Source organism: Python bivittatus, unplaced genomic scaffold (genome assembly GCF_059951505.1).
Source record: "Python bivittatus isolate LINGU-HERP-01145 unplaced genomic scaffold, Pbiv_v1 ctg000020_np1212, whole genome shotgun sequence".
Classification (NCBI taxonomy): domain Eukaryota; kingdom Metazoa; phylum Chordata; class Lepidosauria; order Squamata; family Pythonidae; genus Python; species Python bivittatus.
The window spans coordinates 79,509,765-79,526,564 of record NW_028277030.1 but is presented as its reverse complement, the minus strand read 5'-3'; the positions used below and the strand labels follow the sequence as shown (position 1 = coordinate 79,526,564).

Below are 16,800 nucleotides of genomic sequence, written 5' to 3'. Positions count from 1 at the left end.
GGAATATTTAATACAAGAATGGCTAAATAGGGATTTGTGCAGGACAGATAAATTCTGAAAATTAAATATGATAAATCTTGTGAAATATAAATAAGTTATTATGGATACGTACTGTTCATAGATGTCTCCAATTAAAATCTCTTATGTATTTTCTGAGTGAAGAAAACATGTGAAAAATTTTAATTTGGTATCTTCCAATGATTATATTGACATAATCCCTCAAATAAGAGCCCAGCAAATCTTTTGAACAACATAACTATTTATTTACAGGTAGTCCTCACTTGCCAATCACTTGTTCAGTGACCATTCAATGTTACAACAGTGCTGAAAAAGGAGACTTATGACTGGTTCTCAAAGTTGCAGCTGTCATAGCATCCCCACGGTCACATGATCATGATTCAGGCAGCCAGCATACATTTATGACAGTCACAGTGTCTCACAGTCACATAACTGCCATTTGCAACCTTCACACCCTGCTTCTGACAAGCAAGTACAAAGTCAATGGGGTAGCCAGCAGGAAGTTGCAAGTTGCAGTCATGTGACATTGCACTTAATGACCCATGGTGATTTGTTTAATGACTGCAGCTGGAACTGAAGTCATAAGTCAGTGCGGTCACATGACATTTCACTTAACAACTGCGCCACTTAGCGACAGAGTTGCAGTTGGTAAGTGAGGACTACCTCTATTTCTAATATTTCTAATTGGCCTAATAATGACAGATTGACTCTAGGATAAAACTGACATCACATATCCTGTGCTCTTCATAACTTAGAAAGTTTAACTTAGATACCTATCTCAGAGCTTGATCAATAAATGTGGAATATACCTTTAACGAAGGTATAACCAGTAACAAAATTGTGAAATTCTCTCCCCAGGAAAGTTTGGCAGGACCAGAGAAATTAATAGTTGTGCAGGCACTGATGTACTCCAGGGTTGGGAAGTTGCAGCTATTTGTGGGGGCTTTTTTTGAGAAGAAACTTAGGGGTTTTAAATTTTTGTATTGTAATGTTTGTATTCATTCAGTACTATGTTCTTGTTAGCTACATTTCCCCTTATACAATGCAACTTTGCACAACACACCTCCCATAGATCCCCCTCAAGTCTCTTGCTTCAAGCACACATGTATAGAGTTTTTCTATTCAAGGAAAAAGTTCTTACTATTAATCTGTGAATCTTGATTTTAATGGCAGCAACCGCATTGGTGTGTTCTTTTGTGGATCTAAGACTCTTTCTCAGAATCTTCAAAAGATGTGCAACCGGTATTCATCCATTGATCCAAGAGGAATTCAATTTTATTATAACAAGGAAAGTTTCTAGAACTTATTTTGAAAATGATAGTTGATAATTGCATGCTTGGGGCACTTCCCTCTACTTTACCTTTTTATTTTGATGGAATTGCATCATTTTGAAGCTAGTGTTTGTTATCTAGTAAAGGAAATTATACTTATTATTATGGAAGCTGATACCTTAAAATATCCTAAACTCTTAAATACTATGCCCTATTAGATTATAGACTCCATGCTTTATTATTTCCTATAAATCATTAAGAGACCTTTGGGATTGTGGTGGAGTATAATTTTAAAAAATAAAATAAAACAATGCAGAAAGACATCAAGACTAAATTTTCTGTCTCTTTCTTAGCTTTGTACAAGTGACAATTTGCATGTAGATCTCAGTTCAGGAGAAACATGAGTAGACCCTCCCCGTTCACCAGCTGGACTGGTAATACATCTGAAGACAGTCTCTGCTATCACCAGAGTGACTTGGGTAGAGGTTATCAGTATTCTCTCTGTGTTATAACCTATCTGCAAGGCATCACTTGAACAGGTCATCACACATTTTACACATTGCTTCTGCTACATCATCCTTAGCTGACCAAAAAAAAAAACCGTTTGGAGTAAAATGCACACTTCAAAGTTACTGTTTTGCCATAGATAATCTATACTATACACTTTAAAATATGAACTTTACCCCTAACTCTGTATCTATGTGCAGTCTGCCATCCAAATATATTGCTATTTCTGATCATAATATAATAAAATCCAGTTTGATAATTTGAGGTGTATTTCTAGCTATTTTCCACCCAAAATAAGGTAGTACCTCCTGGTATTGCTAAAACTGTCCAAAAGGAAATCAGTTTTAACACACGGATTGTTCCTCCCAAAGGCATTTGTTCTGATTTAAACCAATTAATATTTCATCCAGAAAAGGCTCAAGAACTATCAATTAATAGATTTTTAGAACCTGTTTATCACTGGCAGTTTGGAAGGAGATGTTGGAGACACTTTGCATGTAGATCTCAGCTCAGGAGAAACATGAGTAGACCCTCCCCATTCACCAGCTGGACTGGTAATACATCTGAAGACAGTCTCTGCTATCACCAGAGTGACTTGGGTAGAGGTTATCAGTATTCTCTCTGTGTTATAACCTATCTGCAAAGGCATCACTTGAACAGGGCATCACACATTTTACACATTGCTTTTGCTACATCATCCTTAGCTGACCAAAAAAAAAAAACAACGTTTGGAGTAAAATGCACACTTCAGAAGACCATCCTTATTTGGAAGGGATGTGACCGAGATCCTTTATATATAGGATAATCGAAAGATGCCCTCCAGACCTCTAGCTCCATACTGCCTATAAGTAAGGGTTTAGGCATATGTCTTTCCTAGGCCTGTCTGGAGATACCAGGAACCAAGGATAGGTGACACACATACATGACCATTCAGCTTCTGTGTTTCCAGTTCCATTCCTGCTTTCTCTCTCCTTTCACTGCAAATGCTGCTTTTCTTTAGGGAGATTACAAATAAACTATTTGCAATACATATAGGGAACGTGCCATTCTCAATCAAGTTTTATTGTTGTTTCAAAGAGAAGAGAAAAGAAAAGAAAAGAAACCATGGAAAATCTGAAGAATGAATACCCAGCAATAGATGAGTTCAACGCTAAATAAAATAAAAGCATTACAGTTTCACTGAAGGGAAAATCTGATAATGCATTTATTGATGTATGCAATAAAATCTGAAGTATAAAATATCCTATTTGTATCACAAGGTGGATAAGACAAATGGCAACATTATACATACACACAAACACACATGCACCCCAACAGACCAGGATGTGTACGCTTGAATGAGTACGCTTGAAATCCACAGAAATCTAAAAACCTATTACTGAATGCTACACATATAGTTTATAACCCTTCGTTCAGGGGCTGAATTTGTGAGGAAGGTAAAAGACATGGTTATAGTATGATTATGCATCTTTATTTCCAAATAGTTTTCTTTCTTTTTTTTCCGAGTATAAAAATGATTAGTGTAGGCCATAGGCTGGAGCCATGGAGCAAGTGATGGATGGATCTCTGCTGCTTTGCCCCAAAGGCATCCCCTTTCCTGGGCCTCAGAGTTACTTGACACATTTTAAATATATATTGATAAGAGGGAGAGAGAAAGAGAAAGAGAGAGAGAGAGAGAGAGAGACCAGACAATGGGATGCTTGTATGGAAACTATTACCCACCGCTGCTCTATAAAAGAAAGAGATCATCATTTCCTGCCAATCCAGTATGATCGTTTGGATGGACCTATATAGGAAGTAACAACATTATATTTCTATACTACTATTTTCTGCCTTGCCCCATCCCTGCACGATCCGTACTTAGCGTGTCTCCTTCAACATGATCTAATGTTTTCCTTCTGCCTCAGCATGGCCTCTCCCCACTGCTTTGCTTTATTCTCACTTTTGCAAATCACTGGCTATGCTACAGAAGACGCATTTGGAGCCCTTGTGGTAGTTCAGTGAGGAACAGAACTGTTATCACTGCAAGAGGCAAATTTCACTGGTATTGGGATAAGTGCCTTAGAATAAAAGAGAGAAATAGGAGAAGAAAGATAGGTGAGGTGGTAACACTGGAACGAAGGAAGATCACTTTATTATGGATGCCGTCAGACTCAAAAGGGATAAGAGGAAGAGGATGTGGAGAACCTTGCTTGGGGAAAAAAACCCTTTTACACATTTGCTAAGATAGTAGGAATACATGCACTGTTGTACAGTTGCATCAGGTGAGGAATAAAATACGGTTGTTGCGTGGGCATATATACTTTTTTAAAAAAAAAAAATGAAAAGTTACTAAATAATTACTATCAGTTGTATCTATTATCTATCTGATGAATTACTTGCATCTTTTCAAGTGAGAGAAAATAAGAGTGTCATTCATTTATGTTAGTACCCACTATTTTATTTTCTGTCAGCAAAGCCAAGGTCTGCCTATAGGAAGGGAAGATCAGTTCTAACTGCACACGAAAATTAAAGTATTCAAATTATTGCTTTCTGGGGGTGTTAATAGCAACGCGTTTAAGGTGCATGCATACATCCAACTTACTTTTATGTTTCTCTTGACACACCCAACTCTGACTTCCATAGAACAAAGTAAGCAGAAGCATGCTCATTTTCACTTATTTCAACTAATTCATTCCTTGTAGTGATTATATGCAACCCACTACTTTCTACCAGCATTTGCACATCTTAACATTACTTTAGCCATTTTCACATTTTTAGTAAACATGCTAAAGTACCCAAATTCATCTACTTGCTCTAATTTTCACCACTTGTATAAAATACAATCATTCAATCCATTTTCTACCTTGGGGTCTGACACGTTAATTTCTTATCTATATTTTTGTTGCATAATACAATCTATCTAACCTTTGCTGCAAATCATTCAGATTCTCAAACAACATGGCAATGTCTGCATATAAAACTATGCACTCATTCATGTCCCCTAACCAACAAACCTGTAACATGAGTACAAGCATTACTTAACTATTTATCATAAATACATAAACAGCCAAGGGAACATCACACATCTTGCTCTTGCTTCCTGCTCAATGCTGAACCATCCACTAAAGATTTATTTCAGGCATGCTTTATTTCCATCCTGTGCTGCTCTTATTGTATTCAGGTGTATTTCAACCTTCCACTCCATATTTCCCCAAAACATTTCCTAATTTAAATCTATTCACCCTATCATACACTTTTTCTAAACCAACAAACATACTAAAACTTTATTTCTCATATTCATACATTTCTCAATAAGCTGCTTAAGAGCAAAAATCTGATCTGCACATCCCCTGCCCAGTTATAAAGCTGCACGGCACTTCCCATATCCCCCCCCCCCGCTCGCCCCATCAGCTCTCCTTTGCTTTCCATCAGAATTCTGCCAAATGTCTTTCCAGGCACACTTCGTTTGTTTTATTTATTTAAAGCAGAATAAAGAAAAAAGGAATAAAACAATAACCAAAAAGAAAAAAGAAAGCAATACTGTACAACAGCAACAAGGTTTTATATATATAGGTGCTTCTCACTGATAGATAGATAGGTATAAAGTTCTATATAACAGTTTCAATAAAGAATGACCATTTTTCATTGTAATTGTGCATATATAATCTTTGTCTCTAAGCAACTTTATTTATTTATTTATTTATTTATTTATTTATTTATTTATTTATCAATCACATTTATATCCTGCCACAATCACAAAGATTCTTGGCGACTCAAAAAATAAGTAAACAGCGTAAGAGTACATAAGAACATAAATACAATTAAAAACTCCCAACAGCACACAGCATCAGGCCCCCCAAGCTCTCTGGAAAAGCTCTGCCTTCAGCCTTTTCTGGAAGGCGGATTGTGGCAGAGACCAATGAAACTCTGACAGGGGGCCATTCCAGAAGGCTGGTCCATCACTGGAAAACCGTCCTTCAGGGCTTTGGCCCTCCTGTACTCCTAGAAATGTAGGACAATCAGCTGCTCCTACTGAGATGATCATGATTGGGCCGACTGTCATGGGAAGATGTGGTCCTGCAAGTAACCCAGCACCAAGCCATAAAGGGCTTGATAAGTTAAAACCACCACTTTAACTTGTTCATAAGTCATAATGAGCATCTGGTCTTCAGTCTACTGAGGAATGGAGGCTATAAATTTGACTTTCCAATGTCTAAGGGCTAGATTCTTAGCAAGGAGCTTAAGAATCCATTTCCATTGTTCAGCTATCTATTTTCATGTAATAGATAAGTATTTCAAAAGAATATGGCATCCATATTAATATTAAATTTTGTCTCAGTCAAACTATTATATTATAATTATATTGATTGTTGAGCGAAGCAGTCATTAAGCAAGATGCCACCATGACTGCTTCGCTCAATGACTGCAATCTGGGCACCATCTCTCAGATCGTTAAGCAGACAGAGCGAAAGAGCTGTCTGCTGACGGATTTCGGTTCCACGTGGAGCTGAAATCCTCCCGGCAGGCAGCCCTTTTGCTCTCAAATGTTCCTAAAGCCCACTGAAGGGTTTGCTCTCCCCTCCGTGGACGGAGGGGAAATCCTTTGTGGAGCTGGAGGAATGGAGCTCAAATCTTCAGGATTTGAGCTCCATTCCTGGACACCACCGAGAGGTTTCCTTCAGAGAAGACTGCAAATGGTGATCACATTTTCATGGGATGTTTGGCAACTGGTCATAAATGTGAGCCAGCTGCCACGCACCTGAAATGGGGCCACGTGACTGGGGGGGGGGGGTTGGCATGACATTTTACGATGGCCGGAAGTGCTTTATGGGCGGTAAAGCCTTTCTGAGGCCATAACTTCGAACTGCTGTTAAATGAACGGTTGTTAAGCAAAGACTACCTGTATTTGTTAGGCATATATGCCGTCTTCATACACATATTAAATAAGTTGTACACTCATAAGCAAGCCTCTTCCATATTTTAATATTTCTCCAGTTATGCCATCTCCATCTGCAGCTTTATCATTTTTCAACATTCTCATAGCATTTATTACTTCCTTTTCATCATTTTTTTGGGGGGGGGGAGTCAACATTTATAATATTTGTTCTTCAACTTATCACTATCATTCCCATGCTAATTCCAGCATTTTCTTATTTCAGTTTCATCCCGAATAGTTTCATCCCAAGAGGGCAAAAATATTCTTAATTCTATTCACTTTGCTGTAGGCTCCTTTTTCACCCCTCTTCACCCACTTCTAAACAATGTTTTATTTCCATCAGATTTGCCCTTCATTTTCTCTGCCACTTTCCCTCTTCATTATTCCTTGTTCTTTTTGGCTACATCCTCTGGAACGATTATATCTTTCTCTCATTCTCAGTTTTTGCAGCATGCACTTACCTGCATTTTTTTCTCAGCCCTTGCACTTAATTATTCCACCGAGAACCTTTTTCAAACTTCCCATTGCACAATTCCACACAATTCTATGGTGCTCTGTAACATATTTTTTCACTGTTATAAGCAGCTTCCAAATCCTCTTTCTTTATGTCCATTTCCATTCATTCTTTGGGGAGTTTCATTAATTTTATTTATTGACTGAATTTATATAGCTGCTCCTCCCGCTTGCATGTGACTCTGGGCAGCATACTTTAATCCTCTAAGACATTTTTTGTACTTGTATACATTTTCTCTTCTGCTGTCATTCTATTTTCATTCAATTTCTTTCCCTTCTTTCCTTTTGCTCCGTGTCCATTTTTTTCCAAGGATACATTCCTGAAACTTCAAAAAAATGGCATGTTCCAAATTCAGCCCCTCGCATTGCCCTTGCATCCTCCACTAATTCTCTCAATCCTTCCTAATTTTTTCATAAACAGTCACTTATGTTTTTCAGTTCATTATGTTCCATGTGTATGCATGAACAACTTTATGCATAAACTTTGTATTCAAAACAAACAAAACTTTTCAAGCAGATACTCACCAAATAATTGCCAATCTCACATAGGCTCCACTTTTCCTGTACTCTCATTTTATTCCCAGCTATCCTTTCATTTTATTTATTCAACATGGATGCTACTCAACTCCAAATGACTTTCATGTCACCTAAGAAAAACTCCCCCCCCCCCAGCTCACCTCCATTCAGAATATTGCACAATTTTTCAACTTTCCACCAATTAGGAGCCACGTGCAGTGTACTGACATACTCAGGATATGCAGACAGTTGATACATATTTCATTTTGAGAATGTTAGCACTCAAATTCTAATATGGAGTCTGTTTAATTCATACAGAATAAAGATCAAAATGCATGTTTAAATAAGAGCCAAGAATAAAGATAACTGATACAAGTCACAGCTAAGGAACAGAGAGTTAGAGAGCTGTCTGAAATAAAGTTCAGGCAGGAATCACACGGATCTGACTGAGGCTGTCAGTAGTTTGAGAAAGTGTCATTAGAGAAGGTGCTAAAGTGTTTGGAATTAGAGAAAATATAGAGGCAAACACGAGCTGTTAAGAAAAGAGATTTCCTAATACAAGATTCTGAAATCTGTGATTACTAGGAGTGGAAAACAACTTAATGGCACATAATCAATCAATCAATCAATTAGTAATCTGACCCTTGGCCTAAAAAAAGCAATGTGGTGGTTGTAAAGGGAGGGGAAAGAAAGAGAAAAACTGGCAGAGCTCAGCTATTCTGGAAGCAAAATTTCCTGCTTGCTCAAGCTCCTGGCCAAGACTTTCTGAAAAAATAGATCTTCTGGAAGGCTTGTCAAGATGGCCAGAAAGCAAATTCAGTTGCAGTGACTACAGTGGCAGTGATAGACACAAAACAAATATCAGCTTTAACTGTGATCATTATCACCAAGGTGCCAAGGCAAGATTGCATTCATGGTTCCAAGTATTCATTCTAAAAGACAAACACAGAGAGAGACTGGCGGGCGAAAGTGTGTGAAGGTTCCAATGTGGAGAAAGGAATCCTTCCAAAAATACCACAGATGTTCTGTGGCTTTGAGGAGCTTTCTACTAAGCGGTCAGGGTGCATACATGCCTTTGAACCAAGGAGGCAGCACCTCGTATGAGCCAAGTGAAACTCCCCCCCCCCAAAAAGACAGTATAAATGGATTGATCCTGGTGGCTGTACAGCAAATTATGCTTTCCTTGCATTTTTTGTGGTTTCAAGAGCTCAAAGTTGCAAGCCCTGTCTTTTAAAGAATTTCTCCATACTACTGTTAAACGTGTGTCTCTGATTCCAGTGATTACTGCCCAAGATCTCTTACTTCTAGAAATCCTTTTTGGGGTAATCCAAAGATAGCTGTGCAAACTTGAAGATGGAGTGGTTTGAGAGCAGATGTCTTCGGAAGTTCTTTCTCTTTGGTTGGGTTTCTCCTTTGGAACTTCACTTCCAAGGCACTCTGCTGCAATCAGCAAACAAGGGAGACTCCCAACACCAACACACAGGTGAAGAAGTAGCAACTCTTTTTAGTAAGATTTTTTTTTCTGCCTGGGATGGAAAAAATACTTCTCTGTACAGGCACCATCTGATTGTTCCTGGGCAATGATCTACAGCAGCGTTTCTCAACCTTGGCCGGTTTAAGCTGTGTGGACCTCAGCTCCCAGAATTCTTGGAGTTGAAGTCCACACAGTTTAAACCGGCCAAGGTTGAGAAACACTGACCTACAGTCTCTCTATCTCTGTCTCTGGGAAAATAATGGACAAAAATGGCAGTTTTAAGCAGCTCTGGATTAACCTTTCAGTCCTGGCTAGGGTGTAGGAGTTCATGGATATCAAGTCTTGTGATGGAATGGAATTATGAAGGCCAGGCTCAGGGATATAAACATTTTCTTAGCTCGCCAGAGAAGCGTGGGAGATACAAGAGGATGAGACTGGCACCTCCCTGGGGAATTCACACTGTTGTGGCTGGATGGCTTGGGAGCTAGAGTTTCAGTCTGGGAAGATTCTTGCTAGAGGTTGTAGCTAATAAACAAAGCTGAACTGAATCCTCATTGTCTCTTGGAGTTCCTTGGGCTAGGCCTGACATCAGTCTTCCCAGACTGAAACTCCAGCTCCCAAGCCATCCAGCCACAATAGTGTGAATTCCTCAGGGAAGTGCCAGTCTCATCCTCTTGTTGCTCCCACGCTCCTCTGGCGAGCTAAGAAAATGTTTATATCCTGAGCCTGGCCTTCATAATTCCATTGCATCACAAGTCTAGCCTGCAAAAGCTAGAAAATCATCAGATGGCAGCAGAGATACAGACAGTTCTAACCCAGTGCTGCCATCTAGTGGTTTGCCTGGAGTTTGCAGTCAAAATCTGACTGCCCTAAAACGTAGTCGACAAAACGTTACTGGAATTGGAAAGGAGTCTGTGTCTTGGTAACTAAGAAGTGTTAGGATGGTTATGGTTCTTTGCAATAGGCACTGAGTTTTGTCAAACTGAATCAAAACTTTAGTAGAAAACCTGGAACCAAAATAACTATCACAGATACATGGTCCGAAAGATTAGTGCTTGGTGAAATGAAGCTTGAAGCTGCAGTCCTATAGCCTGCATGGAAGTAAGACGCAGTGGGCTGATTCACACCAGAGTAGATAGCTAAAGGATTGTGCCAAAAGAAACTGTGATTGCTATCACTGTTCTCCATGTCCTTGCACAAATGATGAGCAATATCTGGAAATTACTGGAGGCAAGATGAGTACAGTATCACACAAGTTCATTGGCAGTTGTTATTCTGTCTTCTTACATTTTAAAATAGAGAAATCTCAAAATCAGTGTGTACAATTCATGAATTTTCCATGGGATATCAAGGTAAATGGAAAGAGAAGCCAAACCCTCTTTGTTTTCCAATTTTGCTGTCATACTTGACTATGCCCATTAATTCTAATGACCTACTGAAAGGCACAAAGCATTTAGTTAATAGTGTTAAGCAAATAAAGTTCTGTCTGTTGAAGAAAGCATTGTCTGTTTAGAAATCTGATTGTTGATTCATAGGCTAGAGAGCCGGTGGCACGATAGATCTGAGCCAAACCCAAATCATGACAGTACAAGCACTGCAATCCCCTTCGCATTTCCACACTACGTTACCACTTAAAATCCACACTATGTTGCCACTTAAAATTCACTCTGTTATTCCACAAATGTTTAACCATATGCTGAGTTTCTTCTGCATGGATGAGTGTTTGGGGAAGATTATTAGGCTCACTTAAGTATTTAAAAAATGATTTTAGCATTTCCAGGTAGGCATACATAAATGTCTTTCATGCATCTTTTCTATTTCCTTAACGTTTAGCTCAGCATTTGAGGTATAAGCAATCTGCTGCACTCCAAATCTTCTGGACTGCACTTTTTATGATCCCTAATTAGTGGTCATTCTGGCTGATGGAGCTTAGTCCAAAATAGCTAAAAAAGACAGGGGAGATATGTACCTCCATGAGGGCACTTTCTCATATCTGACTTTATGTGCATCAGTGAAGAAAGTGGCCCCTGCTCTCCTCCATCCATACTGGATCAGCAAACCTGGGAATGCAGGAACCAGACGAGTCTCAGGTCAAAGGCACAAGTATTATCTTGCCAAACAAGTGTTGCAGCAGTACAGGCTTAATATAAGACCCCCAAAATTTTATTGACTGTGTGATTCTCTCTTGTTAGTAAGGTGCTAGATGTAATTCTTATTATTAAATACTTATTACTGCTATGCATTCAAAATTAAGTGACACCAGTATCAGAGTGTGGTGAATAACATTGCTTAAGAAGCGCTATAAATAAGAGCAGTGTTTAAATAGGAAACTATTTAAATTAGAGTTGCTTTTCCTCTTAAATATTAGGAGGAAAGGCAACTCTACCAAAGAGAAGAGAAGGGAGAATATATTGATTGCCTCCTTCCTCTCATTCAGGCATTGAGCGCAGACCTTTTACTTCTTAAGTTTTAACACCTCACATAATCAAAGTACTAGTAGAAAGAAGGTAGGAAAATAAGCTCAACAACTGCAAAGGAAACCCTTGTAGGAAATACGGCAAAATCTGTTTTTTCAAAAACCACTTACTTTTATAATTTGTATTGGCGTTATAGATAAAACATACTGTAATTTTAATTATGTTAAGGAGCAAATCTTAACAGTTCACTTTAATAGAAAGATACAACTATTTGCAGAAGTTATTTGTGATAAATAATACATGACTTGGAAACATATAGTATAAAATAGATTTAGACAATTACATGTATCAGACAGAAGTAACATGGAACAAGAAAATATATGTCATACACAATCTTTTTAACAATATTATATTTCTCTCTGGGATGGTGGGCAATCTTTCTATGGATAGGCAAAGTCTGATTGTTCGTAGGTAATATCTATAGTCTTCTCTGTGTCTGAGAAAATAAAAGGGAAAAAAGGGCAGAGTTTTAAGCAGCTCTGGGTTAGCCTTTGGGTGGGTTGTATAAGTTACAGATACCAGGCCTAGCCTGCATAATAAAAGCATGGCGAACATGCAATTTTGGTGCCTAGACAGGAGACCACCAAACAGTCTCAGGGCTGTAGGCTAGATTGGGAAACTGAAAAGACATCTTAAAGAAGGGAATAACAAACCACTTATGTTCTGCTACTAAGAAAACGACAGAGGTGTATTCATGAAGTTACTCCAAGTTGAGCTTGATTCAGGGAAGAATACTAAAAAGCAATAATATAAAATAATGCACAGCAATGTGAAAGCTGTGAGAAATACAGTATCAAGTTATGTGGAACCAGTACAAAAATCAAAGAAATAAAAGCATGGGATCAAAATGTAAAGCTTTGCAATCAAAGTATTAAAAGGCCTAGGAGAATCAACAAAAAGGTCTTTTGCCTCGTGCTAAAATCCCCAGTGAGCACCTCCCTAGGGTGATTGTAAAGATGTGCAATTCACTTCAGTTCATACTGTAAATGAAAACTCATCTGCCTGTAATTAACAATAAATCCAATCCCATCTTCTGAGACATCAATATGTTTCAGGTGCCTAGTGAAATTAATGGTGCGAAAAACACAGGAATGCACTGGCCGTGAGAGCTGTCTGTACAGTCCAACCTGTTGTAATCCTTAGTGCAACAGATTCCTTTTCTTGATCTCATTACACATTTACCCTTGCATCTTTAAATGCACCTTACAAGTTACACGATCTTTTTCTTCTAGAGAAGAAACTGGAACCATGGCTGCTCAGCCACTAGCTGAGAAAACGCTCCAGGAAACTGTCATTTTGAAGCTTTCTTAGGAGGAGCTGACATTTGACAACCAGTTCTGGGCATCCACAACTAGAGGTTCTAACCTACCCAATAAACCAACCAAACTAGAATCATCCTGCATTGCAAATAAAGGTTGTGAGACACTATTCTTCTATTCAGGATGGTATCTGATTTTTGCCAGCTGCAATTTCCTTTATTTTTCACTGCAAGATTATTTAATTGACCTTCAGGTATAATTCCTAGACAGATTCTTTATATTCAGGCAACCACTCCATCTATGACATTCAGTTATTCAAACAGTCCTCTAAAAACACCCTTGCCCCCCCCCCCGCCCCCCTTAAACTACAGGCAGCTCACTTAGCATGGAACAAGGGCGTCACCTACAGGGCAAAACAGTCAATCCAGTTATATTTGTTTTTCTGCACCTTCCCTGATCTGGTGCTGAAATTCAGAATGGGTTGATTGGGTTTCAGCAGGGAAAAAACAAACAAAACAAAGACCTCAGATACAACTTGTCATTTGAATTGTCCTTCATCTTTTTCTTGCTTTATAAAAGCTGTGCTTTGTATTCCTTTCAGTCCCCCAGCTGGGTTCTCAAGTGTTTCTCTGCACAATCTCCCATTTTGTTCTCTTTTGCTGCCCTCTAGTGGTCTCTTTACTAATCTTTCTCTTCCATTGCCCTAGTTTTAAAAACTTTGTCCTGGCTTCCACAGATATATTTCCCTTGCTGGGTCAGTTATTCATAAATAACTATGGATTTAGGTTTAAGAGATTACAGGAAACAAGCTTTATTTTTTTAAAAAAAATCCGGTCGAAACATATTTTATTAATTTTTAATAATGATTTATACAGAAAGTCCTCCAAATTATCATTTCAAGTGCTAATTAAAACATAATTAATGTTTAAGCTATGATATGTTCTCTCAGTCTTGAACACTTATTTTCATAAGACCATCAAATCTTCCTACACTTCCTTTTTTCTCATTCCAGCTGATGATTGTAGTACAGTGGTACCTCAGGTCACGAACTTAATTCGTTCTGCGACTCTGGTCGCGACCCGAATCAAATTTTCCCATAAGGTTCAATGTAAATACGGTTAATCCGTTCTGAACCATATGTATTTTTTTTTTTTTAAACCACAAAAATATGAAACAAAGTACAGTACAGTACTCACATGCTAGCAAGGTTATGCTCAAAATCCTACAAGCTAGGCTTCAGGAATACATGAACCGAGAACTACCGGATGTACAAGCTGGGTTTCGAAGAGGCAGAGGAACTAGAGATCAAATCGCCAACATTCGCTAGATCATGGAGAAAGCACGAGAGTTCCAGAAAAATATCTACTTCTGCTTCATTGACTATGCAAAAGCCTTTGATTGTGTGGATCACAACAAACTGTGGCAAATTCTTAAAGAGATGGGAGTACCAGACCACCTTACCTGTCTCCTGAGAAATCTGTATGCGGGCCAAGAAGTAACAGTTAGAACCGGTCATGGAACAACCGATTGGTTCAAAATAGGGAAAGGTGTACGACAAGGCTGTATACTGTCACCCTGCTTATTTAACCTATATGCAGAGTACATCATGAGAAATGCCAGGCTGGAAGAATCACAAGCCGGAATTAAGATTGCAGGGAGAATCATCAATAACCTCAGATATGCGGACGATACCACCCTAATGGCAGAAAGTGAAGAAGAACTAAAGAGCCTCTTGATGAGGGTGAAAGAGGAGAGTGCAAAAGCTGGCTTGAAACTCAACATTAAAAAAAACTAAGATCATGGCATCTGGACCCATCAATTCCTGGCAAATAGAAGGGGTAGAAATGGAAGCAGTAACAGACTTCATTTATTTGGGCTCCAAGATCACCGCAGACGGAGACTGCAGCCATGAAATTAAAAGACGCTTGCTCCTTGGGAGGAAAGCTATGGCAAGCCTAGATAGCATATTAAAAAGCAGAGACGTCACCTTGCCGACAAAGATCCGCATAGTCAAAGCTATGGTTTTTCCAGTAGTAATGTATGGCTGTGAGAGCTGGACCATAAAAAAGGCCGAGCGCCGAAGAATTGATGCCTTTGAACTGTGGTGCTGGAGAAGACTCTTGAGAGTCCCCTGGACTGCTAGGAGGTCAAACCAGTCAATCTTAAAGGAAATCAAGCCTGATTGCTCATTGGAAGGATCGATAATAAAGCTCAAGCTCAGATATTTTGGTCACCTAATGCGAAGAGAGATCTCTTTGGAGAAGCCCCTGATGCTGGGAAAGATTGAAGGCAAAAGGAGAAGAGGACGGCAGAGGATGAGATGGTTAGATAGCATCACTGAAGCAATGAGCATGAAACTGAGCAAACTCAGGGAGGCAGTGAAGGACAGGAAGGCCTGGCGCAATATGGTTCATGGGGTCACGAAGAGTCGGACACGACTTAACGACTAAACAACAACAACAACAGTACAGTACAGTACGAAGAGAGAGAACGCTAACCTTGCTCAAGGCGACTTCTGGTGTGGAGGACAGGAAGACGGGTGGGGAGGCGGTTATTGTTTGGAGGGAGAGTCCCCCTCCCTACAGGAAGCCATGACCACGTGTCACAACAGGGAAAATGGCCGTGGATCCTGTTCATCACCCGATGCGGAGTTCGCGAACGGAAGCAAAATTTTGCGAACGGTGCTGTTCGTGAACTGAATTGGTTGTGAACAGAAGCGTTTGTGACCCGAGGTACCACTGTATTTAAAATGAAAAGGAGCTGTTGACTGTTTTTTGCAGCTCCAGTAAAAAAAGAGCCTCTCTGTTTCTGACATCCCTAATGGATCTGGTGGACAGGATATGAAAACATGAGCACAGCACTTCTCTGCTATGCATTAAAGTAGCCTAATTTTTCAGACGGCCACATGAGCATAAGAAAAAGATGTGGCTGCTTTAAGAGTCACATTGTTTGATAAGGACAGATACTATACTTGATCTTAGCCAAAAGCCCAAGAAGCCTTTTCATCCAGAAGAACTTCACTTCTGAAACTTCTTTTACTACAGTACAATATGAGAGGCCAGTTCAGCATTTGTGAGAGTCGCTTATCTCTCCTACCTCAAGGAAGACCACGCAAAAGCAGAAAGATACCTATTGAATGATCTTATGGAATGATCTCAAATAATTAGAAACAATTCCATACATGGAATTGTGCGACCTCCCAAATCTGGGTACTAGAATTTCTATTTCAATCTGATATATAGCCTATACATTACCTACAGTATTCTTTTAATGAATGGTTTATTACTTACAGGTTTTTTTTCCTTTTATCTATTTCAGTTGTACCAACTAAATATTTTTACAGATCAATGCGGACATGTTTTGATCAGAAATTAGATATGAAATGTCTTATAGAGCTGTAAGTTGTATTTTTTTTACTGTTACAAGTTTATTTTTTTGTAGATATAACTTTATTAAATTTTAAACAAGAAAGATAAAAACTAACAAGAATATTTAAGAAAAAGGAAAAAAAGAAAATAAAGAGAGAAAAAAGCCAAAACTACAAAAAGTAAAGGAAGAAAAAAGAAGTATAAAGAAATGACTTCCGATTTTCTTTTACAACAATTATAAATTTAAATTGAACTCTTACTCTAGAGTCACAACATAACTTTAATTTTTTCTATCATCTAATTTTTTTCTAATCATCAAACTGATATATCGTAATTTCATTTTTTTCTGTTTCATGCAAAAAGTCCAAAAGGGGTTTCCGATCAGCATTGAACTTAACTGGTGTCTTTTCTCTAATCAAAGCTGTCAATTTAGCCATCTCAGCAAGCTCCATCATATAGCACTGTAAGTTATTAATGGT

The 16,800-nt window shown here is 38.7% G+C and overlaps 1 protein-coding gene across 1 annotated transcript in view; it reads left to right on the top strand.

Annotated features, from left to right (window-relative positions):
• The window catches only part of NOX3 (NADPH oxidase 3), a 29,229-nt gene extending 27,911 nt beyond the window's left edge, over positions 1–1,318 (top strand). Inside the window, exon 13 of the mRNA XM_088151034.1 lies at positions 1,192–1,318. Within this exon, the coding sequence (XP_088007160.1) occupies positions 1,192–1,318 (127 nt within the window). The remainder of the gene's footprint in view (positions 1–1,191) is intronic.
• The last annotated feature ends 15,482 nt before the right edge of the window (positions 1,319–16,800 follow it).